General features: G+C 40.9%; 1 protein-coding gene across 5 annotated transcripts in view; it reads left to right on the top strand.

Annotated features, from left to right (window-relative positions):
- TMEM232 (transmembrane protein 232) overlaps window positions 1–24,455 on the top strand; it is a 136,985-nt gene that overhangs the window by 23,515 nt on the left and 89,015 nt on the right. For 3 of the 5 annotated variants that reach the window (XM_083576819.1, XM_083576821.1, XM_083576820.1), the window contains 4 exons: window positions 6,369–6,526; window positions 10,949–11,048; window positions 15,264–15,433; window positions 20,039–20,217. In XM_083576819.1, the coding sequence (XP_083432945.1) occupies window positions 6,369–6,526; window positions 10,949–11,048; window positions 15,264–15,433; window positions 20,039–20,217 (607 nt within the window). The remainder of the gene's footprint in view (window positions 1–6,368; window positions 6,527–10,948; window positions 11,049–15,263; window positions 15,434–20,038; window positions 20,218–24,455) is intronic. The other 2 variants (XM_083576822.1, XM_083576823.1) reach the window with 2 other exon arrangements.

The following is a 24,455-nucleotide window of genomic DNA, read 5'->3' as shown; positions in this document are numbered from 1 at the left end:
CTTCATTATTATCAAATAAGGGAGGTTTATAACTTGGACAAAAAAATTGGCTTCCAGGTGGAAAAATCAAAATTGGAAACAGAACTGTTAGATCCCAAAACTAAGACATTATCAAGAATGTATAACTTGTTGTTGAAATGGAATACTCAGGATGAAACGGTTAAATCTGCTATGATAAAATGGGCACAAGATGTTGGACATAACATAATGTTTGCTGACTGGGAACAGTTGTGGACCACATGTATGAAATTTACAGCATGTAATGCCTTAAGAGAGAATATTATGAAAATGATATACAGGTGGTACATGACACCAGTCAAGCTTGCTAAAATATACCATTTGCCCGATCATAAGTGTTGGAAGTGTAAAGAAAACGAAGGTACATTCTTTCACCTTTGGTGGACGTGCCCAAAGATTAAGGCTTTCTGGGAAATGATCTATAATGAAATGAAAAAGGTATTTAAATATACCTTCCTGAAGAAACCAGAGGCCTTTCTCCTGGGCATGGTCGGCCAATTGGTGCCAAAGAAGGACAGAACTTTCTTTATGTATGCAACAACAGCAGCAAGAATACTCATCGCGAAGTATTGGAAGACACAAGATCTACCCACCTTGGAAGAATGGCAGATGAAAGTGATAGACTATATGGAATTGGCGGAAATGACTGGCAGAATCCGCGACCAGGGAGAAGAGTTGGTGGAAGAAAATTGGAAGAAATTTAAAGACTATCTGCAGAAACACTGTAAAATTAATGAATGTTAATATGATGCAGGATTGAAATGAGATGGTTTTAGTAACAAAATTAAAAGAATATATCAAAGGATTGATAATTAGATGAAAATATGATGTTTAACATGTCAAGATTTAAAATTAGGATAAAAACAAAGAGGGAAAGGATTTGCTGAATTAACTATGTGAACTGGAATACAAAAAAGGGAGGTGTGAGGAGGTCAGGAAACGAGTAATTGAAATATAAGACATGAAAAGATTGATTTGTTTTTAATTGGTTTTTTTTAATACATATTTTGTATTTTTTTCTGTATTTTTGTATCTTTTTTCTTTGTCTTTTTTATTTTTCTTTTCTCATATTGTAATTTTCTTTGTTTGTAAAATCTCAATAAATATCTTTAAAAAAAATATATAATTTAGGTTGTCCTTTTCTGCCCTCTGTTATTATTGTAAAATGTACACGTTGGACAGGTATTAGGAAAATTCAGCCGCAAATAGTACACACAAGCCAGATACACAATATCACTATCATATCCCAACATTCTTGTACAGCAAAATGCAGATTCTGTTTGGATGAGTTCTTTGATCCCTTTCCTCACTCCACCCTTAGTAATTTGGGCATGACATCTGGGTAAATCTCAGATAGCTGGCCTTTTAAATCTCATTGCACTGATTGCCTGCTAATTTGTATTCATTGTCGTTGTTAACCATAAGGTTATAAAAAAGAAGGTTGTCTCTCTGCTGTGCACAATGACTGTAACAGATGGAATAATAAGTTCAAAGGGTTTATTTGAATTTTAGTCCCATCAGTCTCATCTGTATTGTTCTGTGAGTTCAGCTATGAGAATTTGTCCAAAACAAGCAGTTTGTGGTCAGTTAGCTCTTTTAGCCTTGATGTTGTTGTTTTTTGTTCTTGATTTTGGGCCAGAAGTGGTCCCTAATGGTTGGTTGCGCAAAATATTAAAACGTGCTGAAGAAACGCTTTAATTCCAGGCAGATGCCCATACCTGTAAATGACTCATTTGCATCCATGCAAACAAATCCATACTCCCAGCTTTTTATATCGAAGTCTGGTTGACCTGAATTAGTTTTCCACATCATTTTAGTTTGCTGGATAAATGTAATTCTCAGGGGCAAGTCTAGTTCTGAACACCATAATGTTGCTCTTATTGATCATAAAGCCATATTTTGACTTCTTGGTATATTAAATATATGGCGTTGATAAACAAACCCTTTATAGATAACAGCCCTGTTTAGGGAAGTTTTTAATGTTTGATGTTTTATCACATTTTTAATATTCTATTGGGAGCCACCCAGAGTGGCTGGGGAAACACAGCCAGATGGGTGGAGTATGTATAAATAAATAAATAAATAATAATCATTAATTAAAATACACAGAGAAATACTGGGACAATATAACATCATTTTATCCAAAAATATGAATTCATGCTTTGTCAATCAAATTATCCCCAAATCAACAAAAATATTCCAATGTTACTAAAAATTAAGTCTGAGAATTTTTTATTTATTGTTGGTGTATTAGAAGCTTATGTTCAGAAAAGTTGTAATGACCACTTCATAATACAGTACATTATAGCAGTGGCGTAGCGTGGGTTGTCAGCACCCGGGGCAAGGCAAGTAATTTGCGCCCCCTAACCCGTGGATTTGCGCCCCCTAACCCATGGATTTGCCCTAACCCCAGATGTTGCGCCCGGTGCGGCCGGCCCCCCCTGCACCCCCACGCTACGCCACTGCATTATAGTACACTATGATGAGCTATGAGTATTATAGATAAATAATACAATTCTAATTTTTAAAAATTATCTAACGCTCTCTCTTTTTTTCTGAATTTCATATAAAGTCTCTTCAAATATGCATGTTTGTGCTGCTTGCTTAGAGAAGTAATTTTCTCCTTTATTGTTTGCTAACATTTCCCCCATTCTTTGTACATGTTTCCTGATCAATCATAAATTATTTAGTATGAGCCTTATGGATTGTTAATAAAAGTTTAAACATTTAAAAAGTTCGCAAGGCTAATTCTCTGTGGCTTTTACTATATACTCTGGTTTTGAAGTATGAGATTATCTACCTTCCATGTCAGTGGGCTAAACCTTCTGTCTTCAGCTTCAGACTTCAGTGCTATATTGGAGAATGCTGTGCATATATTTTACAGTCAGCTGAAAGTTTTTTTTAAAAAAGCAAAATATATTGTTGAGAATTTTTGAATAAAAAGGGTTTTTTTAAAAAAAAATCGATTCAGGTTTTTGTTTTTTAAAAAACCATCAATTCAGTTATCAAAATAGTTTGCAAGCTTAACTTAACTGTTAAGTCCCACTGAACTCCGTGGGGCTTATTTCTGAGCAGTCATGTAGGGTTGCATTGATCCATGATGGCACAACTAAGATTAAACTTAATTCTGTAGAAAATAATTTTTGTCCGACACTAGGAGCACTGATTGATGGTAAACTATTCACTCCCCCGACTTATATTTCCATTTTGTCTGCATGCATCTGTATGTACATGCAGCCACTTGGAGACTGTTACTTGAAGCTTAATCCCTATTGTTATTTCCTCAAGTTTTTACAATTGGTGATGCAACATTAACTTCCTGCTTAATATTACTATCTGATTACTGTATATACCTGTCTTCTATATGCACATTTCTTGCAGAACTGTGTCACCTCTTAATTAAGAAAAATAAAAGTATTTTTCCTGCCTTTTAATAGTTATATTCAGTCCATTTAACTGAGATTAATTTTAATAATGTTGTCATTCTTTATTTTAAGTATTACTAAAATTCAACCCACCTATGAAACGGTTATCACCTACTATGAAAATGAAATTATGCAGTTATGTTAATAATTCTGTGGTAATTAGTTTAGAATTTTTGAGGATGAGGCCTGTGCATCAGGACTTTAATTACACTTGTAATTTCTTTAGCTTTTTCAACAGTTTTAACTTTATTTCCTTTTTTTCAATAGATAAGTCATTCAAATGAGATAACCAATTCTCTTTATTTAAGCTTAACAGGAAAACTTGGAGTTAATTACATCATTATAGTAAACAAAGTATCTTGTGGCACCCTGAAAACCTTAACAAATTTATTATGGCATACGGTTTTGATAGTCTTTAAGGCAGGGCTTTGGGTCTCCAGCTGTTTTTGGACTACAGCTCCCATCATTCCTAGCTAGCAGGACCAGTGAGCAAGGATGATGGGAACTGTAGTCCAAAAACAGCTGGAGACCTCAGTTTGGAAAGCCCTGCTTTAAAGACTCTTTGGTTTGCTTGATTTTTGGATACCTCTCTGGAAGTTATTACCGTATTGGCCCGAATATACGCCGCACCCACAAATAAGATGCACTTTTAAAATTCAAGGGGGAAAAAAGAAAAAAAGACGATACCCGAATATAAGCCGTTCCCTTAAATTCTGCAGGCGCTCACACCCGTAAATGGCAAATGAAGAAGAAAATCCTATGGATACAAGAGAGGACTCATGGCACTGTTTGCCTGCAATCCCAGCTGCATTCTGGGTGGGAGGAGCTGTGCTGCACTGCTATCGATCTGTACCCTTCTCCACATTCTTTCCTACCCAGCTTTGGGGGAGACTGGGAGCGATATCGTAGAAGCCAATTTTTATAAGGTCGTGAATTTAAGCCACCCTTTAACTTTTCACAGTCGGAATTTGGGGAAATAGTGTGGCTTATATTCAGGCCAATACGGTATATCTTTACAGTAATTCCATTTACCATTAGCCACGCAGGTCCCTGATCAGAAGGTCGGCGGTTCGAATCCCCACAACGGGGTGAGCTCCTATTGCTCGGTCCCTGCTCCTGCCAACCTAGCAGTTCGAAAGCATGTCAAAGTTCAAATAGATAAATAGGTACCGCTCCGGCAGGAAGGTAAACGGCGTTTCCATGCACAGCTCTGGTTCGCCGGAAGTGGCTTAGTCATGCTGGCCACATGACCCAGAAGCTGTACGCCGGCTCCCTTGGCCGATAAAGCGAGATGAGCGCCACAACCCCAGAGTCGGCCACGACTGGACCTAATGGTCAGGGGTCCCCTTTACCCTTACATTAATGGCTTTTGTGTGAATAAGGTGGAGAGGGAGTTGTCCTGTCTCCCCCTTGCCCTCCCTGGGCTAGGATTACTATTTATTAAACTTATTATTAAACTTAGCACCTGAAGCCTCCAAGTGACTTACAGTAACATATTAATGTATTCCATGTTCCCTGCCTTTAAACTCCCCCTCATCCCACCCAAAAGTCTGGTATCAAGCCCAACTGTTGCCAATCAGTGGTGTGGGGGTCCAGCCTCCTCATCACGGATGGTCAGGTACCCCTCCTCTCCCTTCAGGGGGCAGCAGTAGCAAAGATGGTAGCGAAACATTTACCTGCTTTGCTTTGGTCCGGCTGCTGCTTCTCTTCTGTAGCTTTTGTTGCGGGTGCAGATCTGATAAGGTTTTGTACAGTGCTGAAAAGGTTCCCCATCCCTTTCATGTATGCCCATCAAGTGGGCCTCTTTGGGTAGAGGTATTCTTGAAAGGTTCTTTCTTGTAAATCTTAATAGTTGGGCAGGTTCATAATGAAACACAGAAGCACTGTAGATTCCAATGATGTAAACACATCTGAAGGCCCCTAAACTGAATAAGAGGGACACGTGTGGCGCTGTGGGTTAAACCACAGAGCCCAGGACTTGCCGATCAGAAGGTCGGCGGTTCGAATCCCCACGACGGGGTGAGTTCCCGTTGCTCGGTCCCTGCTCCTGCCAACCTAGCAGTTCTAAAGCACATCAAAGTGCAAGTAGATAAATAGGTACCACTCCTGCGGGAAGGGTAAACAGCATTTTCGTGCGCTGCTCTGGTTCGCCAGAAGCGGCTTAGTCATGCTGGCCACGTGACCCGGAAGCTGTACGCCGGCTCCCTCGGCCAATAAAGCGAGATGAGCGCTGCAACCCCAGAGTCGGCCATGACTGGACCTAATGGTCAGGGGTCCCTTTACCTTTACCTTTAAACTGAGTAAGCATGGGAGATTGAACTGGCAAGAGAGAACCTCTAAGCTTCCACCTCACCCCAAGCCTTAGAGATTTAATGCATCTTTGTCTAGATTCAGCTTCATTTGGTTTATATGTTTCTTGGTAGTTGGAGACTGAGGATGCACCGGGATTGTAGATTTGAAAAGTGCAGAATACAAAGAGACCCCAAACCTGCCTTGTACATCCTTCTTCAACTTGCAGTATAAAAAGCAAAACCATCAGTTGCACTAAGCAAAAAACTGGCAGGAGAACAAATGTTGCAGATTACCTCCATCATCAGTGTACATTGCACATTCTTGGTAGCTTGTTTAATTTTATTAATTTAGATGGCTTTATTATGCAATAGGATTTAATTCATAGTCTAGCATAAACATTTCAGCAACTGTTGAACAAAATTATGAAAGAGACGAGCCTTAATTACTTTTTCATCAAAGTGATAATCAGAGAAGGCAAACAATCTGGGGAAAATTTGATGTAACACTTGTTTTATTTGTTCATAACTTGGCAAGCGTTGTGTTGCAGGTGCGATGAGAGTACCGTATGAAATATTAAGGCTCTGCAGAGGAAGCTGTTTATTGAATTTATCTGTCATTTTCTTTTCACTTCAGAAGCTGTTGAAATACTTTTAATTTCCTTGGACCATGCACCTCTTGTTCCAGACCATATCCCAGTTTTATTTTTCCTCGCGGAATCTGTTTTGTATAGACTCTGCTATGATACAGTGGAGAAGCCGCATCTCTTCTCATGTGAAATCAAGTTGTCCAAGGTATGTTGTATTTTTTTTAAGAGTAGCTGTCCGCGTCCTGATACCCTGATATATATGTTGTTTCATTTCATGGCTACTTAAGTGCCACTCTAGGCCTTGTGTACCAATCTTGCTATACTGTGATCTTATGCCATGAGATTCTTTGCTCTCTTCTGACAGTCTGTGACTCCTCAAGGTTGTAGATGTGGAATGCTGTCCCATTGGAGGTCTTGTAGGCTACAGCTGCATCCATCTTGAGACAGCCATTAAAGATTTTGTCGTCCTTTTGGCCTTTAAGAATATGTTATTGCTTTTTTTGGAAGGGGGGTTAAATGTTTGCATTGATTTTTGGTTTAGCTTAATGGTGTATACTGCTTTTGGTGATGTATAGCATAAAGTTGATGGAGGGAGGGAATAGTCATAACGGTAGTAACATTTAAATACTTCATATATAAGATCCATAGGGGCGCTTTCAGATCTATGGCATTGTTGACAATTTACATTACCGCAAATAAAAGCAGATGTTCAGTTTGCTGGAATGCATGCCGTGACTGTACTAACGACAGACAGCTGTTTCTTCTAGATCCCAACTCATAATCTTTGCCATGGAAGCGAGTTATGGGAGCTGCAGTTTATATGGTCCACCTTTTATTGGAGAAAGTAATTTGCATCAACATGTTCAAGTGAAAGCAGTGCAGTATTCTTTTATGCTATCCTCATTATAACTCATTTTATCTTGAATTTTTATCTCTCTGAATTCACTGGTTTTGAGTATTCCACAGTTCAGCTTTCAAGTGACACTTTAATGAGATGCTCTAAAATACATACAAAAATCATCGGGAGGTGTTTTTTTTTTTGTTCTCAATACATATGGATAGCTTGGATTTTCTAATAATTTCCATGATCATCTTGCATAATGTTCTTCTCACTGCTTAAATGATGTGACCTTTTTATTCTCCCATATGGATTATCATTAACTAAGATGTATTATGTTAGGTCACATAATCTTAAAGTACCAGCAAGAGATTTATGCATTCAAGAGAGAGGACGAAATTGAAGCCATGTAAATGAAAATGTCCAAATGAGAACCATTTCCTTCTGAAAGCTAAGTAAGACCTGCAAGATAAATGATGGTACCAAATTGGACTTCAATCTTGTACCTCTTTCCTATGATTCATAGATCCCTTTCAAACAACACATTTTTGTCTTGATCACAGTGATTTCTCTGCTAAAACTTTATGATCTCTTGCTAACCACTGAGCACCATTTTTTTTACACAACACAAGCTGTCTATTACTAGGGTCCTCTTCCTCCGTTCCCTAAATTGACATGTGCACACACATGTGAGTGAAGTTGTTGCAGTGCAAATGCACCCGATGAGCCAATCCAGTGCACCCACTGGTGTGTTTGCACCGCAGTGACCTTGCTGATGCATTGCCTATTCCTCTCTACCTTCCAGTAGGCAGCAGTGATGTGACTGAGCAGATTTTGGGTGAGTGGCGGTGCTCCATCAGGTCTTTCTCTACTGGGGAATTGAATCTGAGCCTCAGGAAATATGTGTTGTAGCTATTATAAAAGTTAGCATTGCGCAAAAGAAAAAATTAGCTGTATGTGAAGGAGTGTGAACAAGCACAATCTTTAATGGGTGCGGGATGAAATGATAGGGAGTTGTCCTCCTCCATTAACCTTGCACAAAAGTTGACAGAAGTTACTAGCCCACAAAACAAATTACTAGCATATCCATTCACATATAGTTAAATTAATCACTTGTGGCAAATCAATTTCCTGAAAGAAAAAGAAAAAACTTGTATCTTCCGATTTATTTCCTTCCTTCCTTCTTTCCTTCCTTTCTTCCTTCCTTCCTTCCTTCCTTCCTTCCTTCCTTCCTTTCTTTCTTTCTTTCTTTCTTTCTTTCTTTCTTTCTTTTTTAAAAAAGCTTTATTAACCTTTATTAAAATTCTTCTGTAGTCTTCTGGAGGCAACTTTTTCCTCACCACGGACAAAGAAGCATTACTGGAGCAAACCTGCTCTAGTAATTTTTGCATAGGTCCCCCCCCCCCCGGATTTTAAAAAAACCTTTCTGTGTATTAAGAGAATATATTGTATTAAAGATTTTCACTGCGCTCAGGCCTGTTTCCAAGCAAAGCAAAGACGTTAAGTATTCCACCTAGTCTGGTGAGCCCAATTATTTTGACATCTCAAGTTCTAATATAGTCCCCAGGACTTCTGTTGTCTTGTTTACCACTTTATTTTCTTTAAAGATGGCTGTATAGAGAATATCAACTTTCTCAGGCATTATTGGATTCTTTCCACCAGTTCTTCTGGTTTGGCTGGTATATTAAATAAGTGAAAAACAAAACAAAACTGATTTGCCAAGCAAAAGATTTGTTGAAAATTGGTTTTCGGTTAACGAGTGCATCATGGACAATAGTAAAACACATTTCATATGAATATCTGGGATGATTCCTTCAGCTGTATCTGTTATCCAGCCTTCTTATTCCTCTGTAAGGTATACTGCAGCTCCTATAATTAACTTGGGTTGTTATTAGGTTTTCGGGTTCAAAGAGAAAGGACCCCCCCACAAGCCCCTTTCGCTATAAAGCTTGAGGCACACTGAGTTGGATCCAGACTTCAATTCGCTTTGGTGCAAGGGAGCAAGCAGGCAATTTTCACTTCTTCCTTTCCTTTGCGGCTTCTGGTGCCTTCTGAAAATCTGCTCCAGAGAGTTGTGGGACAGTGGGGCAATTGATGTTTATCGCCTCCCCTGTTCCTTCAGAGGGAGCCTCCTCCAGATTTTGTTGCCTGCCATGAATGGTGTTAACGGAAAAATCCAAGGGCTCCCTTGGACAAAAACAAAGACACCAACCAGGATTACTTGGAGCAAAACAGCAGCCTGTAGGCTTGGCCTTTATTGTTCTGTTGCAACAGGGTATTCCCCTCACTTGCAGGAGAGAGGAGAGACCCAGAAAAATGGTGTGCAAGGCCTTATAAAGACTTTTGAAATTGCCACCCTGTAGATCAAGACCACCCCCAGAAACATCATACATACATCACAGAAGGGGTGTAACCTAAGACCACCCCTCAGATACATCACACCTACATCACAGAAAAGGCGGTCTAAAACAGAAATTTGAATATTGTTTTTCTCCTGTTGTTGTTTATCTCCTGCCCGGCAAGTTACTTGATTGGATTGCCTGGGAAGCCTGGCCATTCTTTTGTAGTGATAAATACTTCGTTCCTGGGCCATGTCACAGGCTCACACCCTATTCAAACACAGACATACCCTTAAGACAGGATTTGTGAAGGAAAAGACAATGGGGAGGCTTTTCCAGTTTGACCTTGCAGAGAAAACATTTGCTCAGTTTAGGAATCAAAATGGCTCCAGGTTGGCCTTCCTGTGCTGATCTATGTATGTGCTTGGTTGGTACACTTATGAACATTACCATATATCTAAGACCATAAAAGTCCTATCACAATGGAACTGGGCCCTTTCATTTGCCGAAAGAACCCCACCCTTTCATTCGCCTCTTGTAAGAAATCTGGCAACTGGGACCAGCCACCTCTCACCCTGCACCACTATAGCAGCTTGCAAGCAGGGGACACTGTGGGGCTGAATGCTTCTGCAATGCAGTGCCAGTACTGCAAATAGCTGGAGAGTGTCCTGTACTTCTCTGCCCAGCAGAGATCAAATAACACAAGAAGCCAATAAGATTCCATTTAGACCTGTAAAGCTACTGACTTTGACCTGGCCCCTAAGTCCTTGCTTGATTCCCCACCAAACTTCTGCTTGCCTCTGTATTGAAACAAATGCTTGACTCCAGGCCACCAGTCCCGATAACTTGATTTTCACTCCCCACCTCTTGAGATGCATTTGGTAGTAACCCAAAACAGCACTGCTACTCTTTTCTCCCCATCTAAGTTTTTTTTTAACCTGTCTCTATACATTTCCGCAAGCATGCAGCGTAAAATATTAACTTTTAACAATGGCATCACCATGTGGTAAATGCAAGGGAGGCCTAATAGGTCATTGGTGCACATTCCCTTTTGTCAGGAAGGCAGCAATAAATGTTCAAAGGTGTTTAGTACAATTTCGTTTTTGAAAAAGGCTGGCAGATATCCAAAATGTTTAGATAATTGAGGTTTAAACCAGTAGAAGTGTCGTATTTATACAAAACAATGCCTCTGAAACATTAAGGAATCCTGATTAGTATGTTACCTGATTGCAGGCAAAAAGTCTTAGGGAAAATGTTACAGAAAGTGTAGAAAGAAAATTGCCTTTCTGGGTCATAGATTTGAGGTAGAGACAACTTCTGGGTCCTGAACATAAGCAAAGTTACGTTAATTGATAGAAACATTTCAAGTTTTGCAAAAGTTTAGGGGGCAACAACATATGAATGGAACAGGCATGATACTAATGGACGTGTTTTGTGTTTCTTTTGCCAGCTTGGATTTTTGGTCTTTTTAAGGCTTCTCCTGTTCTATTTCTTTGGTTACCAGGGGTTTTCTGAAGAACACAGATCCAGGCTTCATGTTGGCTTGAAAGGTAGCAATTATTTCTTTCTAGTTATCTAGCTTTACATATTTTAGATTGTAAGCCTGAGGGCAGGGACTGCCTCACCACTGATCTGGGAGCTTTTTCAGTTAGAGAGCAAGGTAAAAATGTTTCGGATAAATGCGCTCATAAAATATTTGTGACACAGTTGGGAATCCGGAGCATTTAGCCACCCCATTTAACTAACCACCCCAGGAGTGCTGTAGAAAAACCTGCGCTGGATGAGAGAGGCTGCATCCAGAGTTACCTCTCATTCTGTTTCCCAGCTTTGCTGCTGGCTATGCACTAACTGTAGAGCAGCGCTGCCACTGTATTTATTTACCCTTTATTTTAAACCAGGACTGCTTGCTGTTCCTGAGTGTCACTTCTACGTTTGCAATCCCTCTTCAGTCTGAAAACAAGTATAACACCTCATATCATTAGCTTTTAACACAAGATTCCAATTGTCAGAAACACTGTACTTAAATCACCTGTTTGTTTTAGGGAACAATGTAATGGTTACTTGTGTGAAGCACAAGAAATCGTTATCTAGCTATTTTAAAGCTCTTTCCTCAGATGGTGTCTTAATTAAGAGCAGGCTGTTTAGCATCCTTGACTTATGTAAAGTTCACATGAACTGTTCTTCATAAGTAGTCTGGGGCTTGTGATAGGGGGCTGTGATGCCTTTTTTGTAGCTCAATGTTTGTGGAAAATGTTAATTGTATTCCATTCCTAAGGAGAGAGAAGTACTTATATATCAAGCTACTCAGTACTTTTCCTGGTCATCTCCCGAATGCTATTAATGGGGAAGCTAAGCCCAGAGGGTTCTCAAAATCAATTAGAAAATGTTTCTCAAGTATGCCCATAGGCAATCTTTCGTTTGCAGGGAGGGCTGGGTGAATAGGCAGAAGAACAGAGGGAAAGCCCTGTTGGATCACATGAAAGGCCTCTCTAGGCTACGAGTTCTTACAGTGGCCAACCAGATGTCAGTGGGAAGCTCACAAGCGAGACATGACTATAACAGCACTCACGGCACTTAGGAATCTCAGAAACAGTAAAGACAAAAGATAAAGGGACCCCTGAACATTAGGTCCAGTCGTGGCCGACTCTGGGGTTGCGGCACTCATCTTGCTTTATTGGCCGAGGGAGCCGGCGTACAGCTTCCGGGTCATGTGGCCAGCATGACTAAGCCCCTTCCGGTGAAACCAGAGCAGTGCACAGAAACGCCGTTTACCTTCCCACCAGAGCAGTACCTATTTATCTACTTGCACTTTGACATGCTTTCGAACTGCTAGGTTGGCAGGAGCAGGGACCAAGCAACGGGAGCTCACCCCATCGCAGGGATTCGAACCACCGACTTTCTGATCAGCAAGTCTTAGGCTCTGTGGTTTAACCCACAGCGCCACCCGCGTCCCTCTCAGAAACAGTAGAAGTAGAATATAACCATTATGTAACCTTTCTTCATAGGGGAGTTGCTCAGCCCCCTTGGTCATTTGGGCTGGCCTTTTCTGAACATTTTCAAGCTTTACAATATCCTTTTTGAGGCGAGATGGCCAGAACTGTACATAGTATTCCAAGTGCAGTTGTATGGACTTGGGAGCATATCTCCTCTAAACCGGGTTCAGCGGAAACAGGTGTCTTTCATTTGGCGTTAGGCCACGAGAAACAAACTGGCTAGGTTTCTTGAGGGCTGGATAGCAGCCAATGTAACACCATAAAAAAAAAAGGGATCCGGGGTGATCTGGAAAATTATAGGCCAGTAAAGCTTAACATCTGTTCTGGGAAAAGTAGTGGAAAACGTTGTTAAAATATGGTCATTTGATCACTGTTTCTGTTTTTACCTGCAACTACTCATTATGTTACGGACATCTGAACTAGGCAACAAGCAGTTTATACTTGAAACATGGAGATTTAGGTGAATAACACCTAATCACGAGTTTTTGGTGAAAGTAGATGACATTTAACAAGCAAAACAAATGCAGATGTGGTTTGTATTGGGTTAAATCCTACCTCAAAGGCAGTGGGATTGTGCCATTTCTTTTAATATGGCAGCAAAGCCAAGATGAGGAATCTTCATGCTGCTTCTAATCCCCACCTGCAGTGCATTTCAGGGAGTTGTACTATGTCGAAAGTAAGCCTGTACTGCTTAGCCAAGCTTCTTCTATTTCCATTTGCCAAGGGTCTGCTGGTTCACATACCTTAACCCAACTACTGGAATAAATACCGTCCAGAAAAATGTTGGAAGAACATTTCTGCTACAAAGTCTGGCTCATTGATTCGAAAGCCACCCGTTATTGTTCCTAGGCTCTTGACTAACTAGAAATAAAATTAGTGAGTGTTCAAAACATATGGCAGAATCTATAGAATCACTTCTAAATGGAGTTTGATTAATGCGAGTCATTCCTGGGGCTTTACTTCACGCTGCCACGACTTAGTATGTGTTTCAATAGAAAGAGGTTGTTCCAACAAACAGAACGATTTGGCACTGCAAAATCTTCCTGAAGATTTCCCTCAAGCGTGGTTCCAATACACAGCCTGATTCTTCATCAGAATGCCTCATGCAGGCTATGATGTACAGAGAGTGAGACTGCAGAAGAAGACAAGGGTGCTTGATATAATCAGATCAGTTGTCAGTCATTCACAAGGCCACTGTTTCTAGCAAACCAACCTAATGTCAAACGCCTTCCCAGCACACGCTTTTCGGCATATATGTACACGGTATGCAGTGACTCAGCAGGCTGTTGCTGTGGTGGTAAGACTGCAGAGGTATTGCAGTCTTGCTACTGTTATTGGTTGTCATGGCCACAAATTCATATACAGAATGAAGAAAACAGAACCAGACAATTAGAAAAATCCTGATATTATATCTGTATCCTTTCCTTTTTGAAAACATGACTCATCTGCCGCATCCAGATTTAGAAAATATATCAGCAGAGAGCTTCAGAAATAAAAGAGCCTCTCTGATTCTCATTCTTAAGGAATGCTGCAATAATATATTGTAAAACTGCAATGGAAAAAGCAACCTGATCCTCAAAATTATTTCATTGGCAATCCCAACTCACTCATTCCAGTGGGAGAAATAGGATGGGTTTCAGGCTTTGGCTGTTACTTTCCTGTTATTACACCTAGGGAATCGGTGGGAGATTGCTGTTAAAACAGTATAAGCTTGGAACACTTCACATCTTACAATGTTTTTCCAGTATAATACACGGAAAAGAAAATTCATATCCGCTTTGCAGAACAAATGTTCAAAAGTGTGTCAAGTCTTTAGACATCTGGTGTTTAAGATGCATTAAGGAAGAGGCCATCAACCTTTTTGGGGGATTGGGCATATTCGCAAACCAAGAGGAACTCTTTTGAGCACTGCATGCACTCCACAACCAAGTATGCACTGCAACCTATTCTATTAGCTACAATAGAATGCTTCTTTGAAGCCTAATTTCTGTGGGGAGAAGAGGACCTTTGGATGTGTATGTGCCCACCAGCACTATGTTCTTTACTTCCATTAAGGCACAGTAATCCCACAACTTACATGGGGGTTACATTCTGGGGATCACACCTAAAGCAAAAGTTGTGTGTAGTCAAAATCCATTGGGTTCAATGTTGGGTGGATTGCCAAAGTCGTTTTTCCTGGAACCCTGCCCACTTCCCACCCCATTGTAATTTATTCCAATTTTTTTTTTTTTTTTTGCTGTGCATGGAAAGCTGAATGTGCACATTTAAATGTGCATGAGTTGCGGATTTACTATATATATAAAATTATATCTGTTTAAAGTTAATATAAATGTTTGTTAGATGAAATCAGCTGGCTTACTGATGGAATTCCTCCTAATTTTGTGCAAATATGCCTGGTTTTCTTTAAGGAGGATATCTCCTTATAGCATCATGTTAGCCATCATGTTTGTATCTGTCAGGGATAGTTTATTTTTCATTTATTTAAGAACAGAAAATTAACTAATTGCACTTAATCAGGAATACAGCCACCACAGAAAACTTTCCATATGTAGTGTGTGGGTTACATCAGCTCTTAGAATCATGCCTGTAGTCTTTTGTTACACCACAAGGGGTCACACAATATTTATAAATCTGCCCTGGAAAACTGCTCTGCTGAAGCTGAACAGTAACAGTAGACATTGTGTAAAAAACGAAACAAAAACTGTACAGAACAAACTGTAAAACAGTATGATAAACGTAATAATTTTTTTTTTGGGTGTGTGTGTGCCATAGCGCTAGCAGCTTCCGAGGTCAGCTACCAACCGTACCCAAACATCCTTTTCATGGTGCATTTTATGCTGAAGGCTGGAGAAGTCATCTGTGAAACATCTGTACTTTCTCAAACATCATTGGCCTCTGATGCAAGTTTGCAAGAAAAGCCGGCTAAGTCTTTTTCTGACACAGTAGGTAACACATGACTGAATTATATATATAATACACCAAATAGTGTCCTGTTATTAAATAAGCATGCTTGGTGATTCAGGCATAATGACTAAATTTGAATTGAACTAGATAGATTGACATGTGCTGTTGATAGTGGGTGTGGCAGCATTGCTTTAATGAATCACTTTCAGGGGAGGGAATGTTAATTAGAACTGTAGCAACTTTTTCCTTTCAAGCAACCCTGTACCTTTCAACATTCTCAAACTTTGTTAAGGGAGTTGAATCCGACATTTTCCTTTCTCCAGCAGAAAAACCATAGCTCACTGATATAGCATATGCTTTGCATGCAAAATACCCCAGGTCCAGTCCCTGGTATCTGCAGCTGGAGCTTGGGAATCCTCTTGTCTGAAACCTTGCAGTGCTGCAGTCAGTCATTATAAACCAGGCATAGCCAAAGTGATACACCCCAGATGTTGATTCCAACTCCTATCAGCTCCAGCCAGCACGATCGGGAGTCAGGAATAGTGAATGTTTGTAGTCCAGTAACATTTCGAACGCGGGTGGCGCTGTGGGTTAAACCACAGAGCCTAGGATTTGCCAATCAGAAGGTCGTCAGTTCGAATCCCCGCGACGAGGTGAGCTCCCGTTGCTCGGTCCCTGCTCCTGCCAACCTAGCAGTTCGAAAGCACTTCACAGTGCAAGTAGATAAATAGGTACTGTTCCGGCGGGAAGGTAAACGGCGTTTCTGTGCGCTGCTCTGGTTCGCTAGAAGCGGCTTAGTCATGCTGGCCACATGACCCGGAAGCTGTACGCCGGCTCCCTCAGCCAATAAAGCGAGATGAGCGCCGCAACCCCAGAGTCGGTCACGACTGGACCTAATGGTCAGGGGTCCCTTTACCTTTACCTTTAACATTAACATTTCGAAAGCATCACTTTGGCTACCTTGATTGAGAGGGACAAATGGTCTGACTCAGTATACTCCCAGTCTACTCACAGTTATAAACTGGCAGTGATCTACTCCCTTTTAGGGAGGAAGCCCCGTTTTGGGGGGTGCAGAGCTTTTTTTAGGGGAGCCGAAGTTGTTTAGCTTCTTTGGGGGGAGCCAGTGATCTCCATCCAGTGATCTACCTGTTGAACGTGCCTGCCATAATGGCTGTTAATGATGATTATTAAAAAGTAGGACATACAGTTTCATCATCAGTACATCTATCATCAATACAGCTGAAAAATCATAGCTGTGATGGGGTAGGCTACCCTTTTAAACATTGCCAATGAACCATCCAGTTTGGTTGGAAGTTGAGGTACTCAGTGGAAGCAGGCAGTGTCATGTCAAAGTCAAGAGCAGATAAGGACAGGACCTTGGAGAGCTCCTAGGGGACAGTGCTGGCTGAAGCATTCTTGTCCTGAGGTATCTACATGAAAAGGCCTGGATTGAACTAACCCAGTAGATAAGCAAAAGCAGGGGCTCCCACTAGTGTAGTGAGGCTTCCTTCTCCTTCCCCTGCACGCTCTGTTCTCGCCGCAAACCTGCTCCAGGGTGTTTGGCTCAGGAGAAGCCCCAGATTAGCACATCTCAGTGATGGCTGCCTCCAGAGGGGCTCCTAAAGAACTGTCCTACCCTGAGGTAAGTGGAGAAGAAGCAGATATGGATTATTCAAGGACAGCTGTTTGTCCTTTCTGTTTTATTGTACAGTTGATGCTTTTTAAAAAAATGTAGAAATGGTATAAACCACTTTGTGAGATCACCCCTCCTTGCTATACTCCTTGTGCACACTCACACACAACGTACTGGGCATTGAACAAGAATACTATATTTCAGGGGTGGCCAACTCTCAAGAGACTGCCATCTACTTTCAGAATTAAAAACTGACAGCGATCTACCCCCTTTGGGGGGTTCAGCTCAAAGTTGTAGAGCTTTTTTATGGAGAAGGAAAGCCTCATTTAGGGGGGGGAGTTCCATTTTTGGGGGGGTTAAAGGCAAGGGACAAAGGGGCAAAGTCACTCACAAAAATATCACTATGGATCAAAACAGCAGCACAGAGAAAGCGCCCTCTTCCCTTCCAGAGATCATACAACAATGGAGGGTGGGGTGAGGGGGCGTGGCAGGAGTCAGTTTTAGCACGCAAGGAAAGGGAGCCAGAGATTGACTGCGATCTACCATAACCTCGCGGGGATCTACCAGTAGATCACAATCGGCCTGTTGGACATCCCTGCTATATTTAATAAACACTGGCATTGCAACTAGCTTGTCCATTTCGTCAAGGCCATCCTGCCCTAAATATTTCCTTTTGGTAAGTGGAGTGGGGATGGTGCGGAGGGTGCTACTCAGAGAGCAAAGAGTGAATGCTAATGGGCCAGCTTGCGCTCTTATTGTCCTCTCTTTCTGAGCCCCTTGAGTCTTCTCTTGGCCCCACGTGCATGAGTTAATGCAGCTCAAGGGCTGCAGCAACTCTCCTGCATATTCTGAGCATGAGCCAGAAAGAAAAGCTCAAGGGGGTAGGATATGGGCTGGAATTGATTTTGTTTTAAATTACCCAGGGCTCCTCTTAGAGAGCTTTCACTCATCTTGGTTTGCTGGAGGGTGCTATAGAGATGTACTCCTCAATTTAGAAAACCTTGAGGAATAATTTATTGCACGGCTCAATTAAATATATTATAGAGACTAAGCTCCATTAATAGTAATTGAATCACCACCCTGATATTTTTAGCTGTCTCTTCTATAATGTCTCAAATCTTTTTTTCTGCTCTGTTACTTTTTATGGAGAGATTCATAGCTATGCCACAGAATGGCAGCTCTTGAAATAAGGAAAATAAAAATAGGCATATAAGGAGAGACTGTAATGTGTGGCTGAAATGTGTAGGTGGATATCATCTATAATTTACTCAGCGTTGCTGTAAGGACATGCAAAAGCTTCAGAAGTAGCTGGGTTTGAGAAGACTTTCCTTTGTGTGCTGAGCATTAGAACTCTGTTAGAATCTCTTGTACAGGATATGTGTCAGCTTTCCAAATTCTAGCACTTTTAAAAAAAGAAATTGGTTTCATAGGACAAGGAGGAAGCCTTTGTATCAATTCAAAGGCCCTGTTTCCCCCTTAATTTCTTTTCTCCAGTGATTCAGACACACCTTGTTGTCTAGTAAACATCATTGTTATGACAAAGGCTCTATCTTCTTCTTGTCTCCCTACTTGAGGCGAGAACTTACTTAGAGTTAATGAGCCAAATTAAGAATTCTGGCATCATCTTCAATCACAGCTTTTCCATATGTTGGCTGTGGTCATGATGAAGTGAAGCCAGAGTCTGTTTTTCCCATTCATATTCAGCAGTGCTTCTGGAGCAGCATCATAAAGAGTGTTTATATATATATATATATATATATATATATATATATATATATATATACACACACACACACACACACATATATATATATATACATATATACATATATATAGATATATAGATATATATAGATATAGATATAGATACACACACACACACACACACACACACCACCAGTATTCAGCAAACACATGAGAGATGTAGGGAGCAAGGCTGGACCACATAAGGGGGAAGGTCTGCCACTGTGTGTGTGCACGTGTGATTGCAGGTCTTTTATATTAGTTTCATTTCATTCATTATTTGTGTTGCACTTTTCTGTTGAAATAATAATTGAAGTGGCTTACAGCAAAATCAATACTGTCTGATTGTGCTGCTTGGTTTGAAATGCTTGCAGCTCAGAATTTGTCTTACATTATTTGTAAAAGGAACTGGAGGGAATTGTACCCATAATGTAAGATAAGTGAATATGTGATGTTGGAACTGTAAGACATACACTTGGCATATCTCGAACCCTCATATATAGCCTAAGTAGTTGCTTGAGGTGGCGCTGTGAGTTAAACTACAGAGCCTAGGACTTGCCGATCAGAAGGTCGGCGGTTCGAATCCCCGCGATGGGGTGAGCTCCCGTTGCTCGGTCCCTGCTCCTGCCAACCTAGCAGTTCGAAAGCACGTGAAGTGCAAGTAGATAAATAGGTACCGCTCTGGCAGGAAGGTAAACAGCGTTTCCATGCGCTGCTCTGGTTCGCCAGAAGCAGCTTAGTCATGCTGGCCACATGACCTGGAAGCTGTACGCCGGCTCCCTCGGCCAATAAAGCGAGATGAACGCCGCAACCCCAGAGTCGGTCATGACTGGACCTAATGGTCAGGGCTCCCTTTACCTTTACCTAGTTGCTTGGGGTGCAATATATTTAGGGAAAGAAATGAAGTACAGGGTGTTCTGAGAGTTGTGCTCCAATAGCCCATGCAATATTGCAAATATTGCCTAGGATACACTATGCAGCTGTTTAACATGGTATAGTATCTTAGGACAAAGATCTTGCAAGGATCTGTACAACAAAGCCACTTGTCAGTAGTGGCTCTTCTCTTGACTGTGTCCCAAAATGTCTTCCCTTTTTTAAAAAAACACATTGTGAGAGCAAAATGACATGTACTCTGCATGAAAATGTAAAGCTGATAAAGTCAAATATTATGATGGGAAAAATTGAGATGCAAGTCTATGCAGAAAATTGCCAATTAACTTTGTATTCACAAGGTCTTATTAACGGATTTAACTTATTTTTTTTTTAGTCACCCATGGGTACTGGCGGATCAGTTGAATTAAATCCTGAACAAAAGCAGTTCAAAATTAAGCCATTTCTTTGGCACAGCCTTCTTGTTTGGGTTTGTGTACAAAACAGCTGCTCTAATATAGATGAAGTACTCAAGCATGTACTATTCTATAAGGAAGAGCTTCATCAGGAAGACTGGTAAGGACAACCTCATAACTTGATATAATCTTTATGGAAATAACCTTTGTGCTTAAATGTTAAATAACCTTTATGTCTAAATGTTAATCACCCCAAAGTTGCCTGTCAATGAGATTTATATTTTTTGTACCAGAAGGAGAAGCAATTCATGTACTTTGTATCGCTTCACATTATCAATAATTGTTCTTACCTTTTTGGCAAGGAGCACATATCAGTTTACTTTTATTAAATTATGCCTGTTACGGATAGGAACTTCATTTCAGCATTTCAAGACAGAGTAATTTTCATATAACTAAACAGCTGCAATGAAGTGTGCCATCCTTTTGGGACAGGTACTTGGCTTAGATTTTGGGTGCTCTTTATATGCAAAGTGCAATACATTCTAATTTTGAATGCCTATAATTAATTTTACATTGGAGCTGTCTTCTTGATAGCTTATGCTAATTGAAGTTTCAACAGGTTTCAACTGCGGATTGTACTCATTGCTGTTCTACAGTATGCTTAATTTTAAGTAATTTTTGCCAGGAAGAAAGTTCTTGGATAGAGACAACATACATGCATTTAGATTACAGCTAATGATAGCCGTGTTAGTACTACAAATTTGGCCTGAAGATCAGATCAGAATCTTCTTGAGATTTGCAGAGGTTCAGTTTGTGTAATCCTAAGGGTGACTAGAATAACGGTGAAAAAACAAGCAAAATTTGGCATTATTATGTTTAGCAAATGAAATAATGCCAAGCCTGGGTTATAAGCTGATTGATGATCACTGGAATCTGGAGTTGACCATGGAAGAAATTAAGGCAGCCACTCATTGGCCCAGTTCTAAAGCTTTGATTAAATTATGGTTTGATGTGAACGAGCAGCTTCCTTGTTCTTTCAGTGCTTTGGGGTGGGGATTGGGTTGGAAAACAGAGCCTGACTTACTGTTATGTGGAAACCAGTTCTTGTGGTTTGTTTCTCCATCAACAAACAATGGGCATTGGTTCACCTACAACGGAAAGCTAGTCTCTGGTTCGTTTCCTCCACAGCACCCTGGAGGAAGGAGCACCCTTTGAGTAGCATGCACCGACATGTTGCCCTTTCATTTTAGTCATTGTTTAATTTAAACCATGGTTTAAAGTCACATGCAAACCAGGCCATTGTGTTGTTTTCATTTTAAAGCTTCCTCCACAGTGATTGTAGCTGTATGGGGAGGCTTATGGTTTCATCTGCACTGACACAGAAATGTGCAGCTCAAGTCCATTTTCACATGGTTAGAGCCACCAGAGGAACTCTTCAAAGTGGCAACCATTTTTTCTATACTTGGTTTCAAGTCCAGTGTAAGGAAAGTGTAGAATGAGGTGAGCAGGTCTGTTGGAAACACCTCAGCTGTTCGACTCTCTCTAATTTCAAATCCTATAAATCAGCTTAATCTGTAGCATTGCTCAGTTGGCTAGAGTGCTCAGAAAGCTCGGTTGGCTAGAGTGTGGTGGTGATAATGCCAAGGTTGCTGTTTCGATCCCTGTATGGGACACTTGCATATTCCTGCATTGCAGGGGGTTGGACGAGATGATCCTCATGCATGATCCTCATGCTCCCTTCCAACTCTATGATTCTATGATATCACCTGAAAGAAAGGACAGAGCTGGCCAGTTCATCTTTTAGGAAAGGCTGACCCGCTTCCTCGCTTTCAGTTTCTGTAACACTCTTATCCTAAACCAGTGATGGCCCTCCAGCTGTTTTGGGACTACAGTTCCCATCATCCCTGACCACTGGCCCTGTTAGCTAGGGATGATGGGAGTTGTAGTCCCCAAACAGCTGGAGGGCCAAGTTTGGCCATGCCTGTCCTAAACATTTGTGCCAATACATTTGCTTAGTGTTGATACAACACCAGTGTAATTTACGCTGTTCGTCAAGGTGAATAGTTACAAAGTATCATGGAGCAAGGGTAGAAGTGGGATGTGAAATCTTGTCCTGTCATTCCAGTTGTTTGGAAAATTCAGAATATTCTGACTTAAACTCTGGTAGTTCATCGCTATCATGGAGAGACTATTCCTGAAACTGCCGTGTGTAACTTGGAGTAATGTATGAAATTTATGTAGTGATACATTACCAGTGTATATTTAAGGCACTGTTGACTTGGACCAGAGACTCTGGAAGGAAGCCCAGAGGCCTTAGTCACTATGTCAGTGTCTTGGCAGGGGGAGCTGCTGGCCCAATTTCATTGCAATGCAGCATCACCGCCTAGGTGGTCAGAGGTCAGAACTACAGCTATCAGCCCAGCAGGGATAAAGTCACGCAAGAAACCGATAAGGTCCCATCTGTTCCTATAAAGCTGCCAATTCTCACAGAGCAACTTGTTGCTCTGGTACAGACAGCCTACCTCTGCTTGACCACCTGCTAAACCATCTGTTGCTTCTGGGCCACCTGCTCTATAGGGTCTTATGACAGTAACACCTAGGAATCCATAACAATAGCAAGCATTCTTAGTAAACACAGCTTCAAGATAATAAGGTAGTTCTCATGCTTCCCCCATATCATGTCTTATTAGACTGTAAGCTCTTGCCTTACAGTCTTTTTGTTAGTTTTTTGCTTTGTAAAGCACAATGAATACTGGTGGTGCTATATTCATATATTTATTTATCTATTGAGCTACATATGAGAAATATTTTATATACAACAAACAATTCAGAGAGTTTTTATTTATGTTAATTTGGAATCTGTAAGAATATACTATCACTCATTCTGATCTGCTGCCTTATCAGTACAATGTTATATCACTGGTATTTTGCTGAAATAAAAATGATGGACCTTGATCTGTTAATCTGCAGTCTTAAGATGATGATTCTGAAAATGATAATATTCATGTAGTGTTCTGAAATCAAGGGGTCTAACCACGAATGGATGTTTTCAGGATCTTGCGCCTAAGGATATCCTAGGGGTTATTAGATTATTAATAGGAATTCTTCTTATCTGGGGCAGTGAGCTTAACTGTAGGCAGCAGCATAATAGAGCAGATTTTTTATATATTTTTTGCTAAACACGTGAAATGAAATAAGCTTCAAAAATATAACCATTTCACTGCATGCCTCTTCTGTTTTTCTTTTTCTTTTTTTGTTTTGCTTTGCTGCCTTTCAGTAAGTGCTAAACCCTTAGGGACGGTGTTTGAGCTGTGGTACCCTTTTTTCTTCTTTTCTGCCTGTGAAGCCCAACTTAAATCTGCTTTTTAGTGAAGACAGTGCTAAAACTCGCTTTTAATGTGAGGTTCACTAAATCAAACCGTACGTCTGGTTTTTATTTAACTTTTCAAAGAGTATCGCTTTTGATACTTGAATAGGACAATGAATGGGCAAAGAAAGTGGAGAGCCTGCTCCAGACAGAACTGATGAAAGTTTAATAGAATGTATTTCCATTTTTCCTTAAGCGCTCTGCATAAATTATTTAAAATTTTTAATATTATGGAATGCCCCTTTGCCCAATCAGATGACATAGTGCTTGATGAAGCTATAATTGTGCAGTTCCCTTTTCCAAAACAGTTCAACAGTTACGTACAGCCAGTGGCGTAGCGTGGGGGGTGCAGGGGGGGGGGCGGACCGCACCGGGCGCAACATCTGGGGTTAGGGCAAATCAATGGGTTAGGGGGCGCAAATCCACGGGTTAGGGGGCGTAAATTACTTGCCTTGCCCCGGGTGCTGACAACCCACGCTACGCCACTGCGTACAGCTAATACACCATTAAACATAATGTCATTTCCAAATATGTTGTCTTTGGAAGTTGAGTAAAACTCAGTTGAATACCACCCATCATTTATTGTTATTGTTTAGTCATTTAGTCGTGTCCGACTCTTCGTGACCCCATGGACCAGAGCACGCCAGGCACTTCTGTCTTCCACTGCCTCCCGCAGTTTAGTCAAACTCATGCTGGAAGCTTTGAGAACACTATACAACCATCTCGTCCTCTGTCGTCCCCTTCTCCTTGTGCCCTCCATCTTTCCCAACATCAGGGTCTTTTCCAGGGAGTCTTCCCTTCTCATGAGGTGGCCAAAGTATTGGAGCCTCAGCTTCACGATCTGTCCTTCCAGTGAGCACTCAGGGCTGATTTCCTTCAGAATGGATAGGTTTGATCTTCTTGCAGTCCATGGGACTCTCAAGAGTCTCCTCCAGCACCATAATTCAAAAGCATCAATTTTTCGGCGATCAGCCTTCTTTATGGTCCAGCTCTCACTTCCATACATCACTACTGGGGAAACCATAGCTTTA

This window comes from Podarcis filfolensis (genome assembly GCF_964270895.1).
Source record: "Podarcis filfolensis genome assembly, chromosome: 11".
In the NCBI taxonomy this organism is placed as follows: domain Eukaryota; kingdom Metazoa; phylum Chordata; class Lepidosauria; order Squamata; family Lacertidae; genus Podarcis; species Podarcis filfolensis.
The sequence above is the reverse complement of the archived record's forward strand: the minus strand, read 5'-3'. Positions and strand labels throughout refer to the sequence as shown.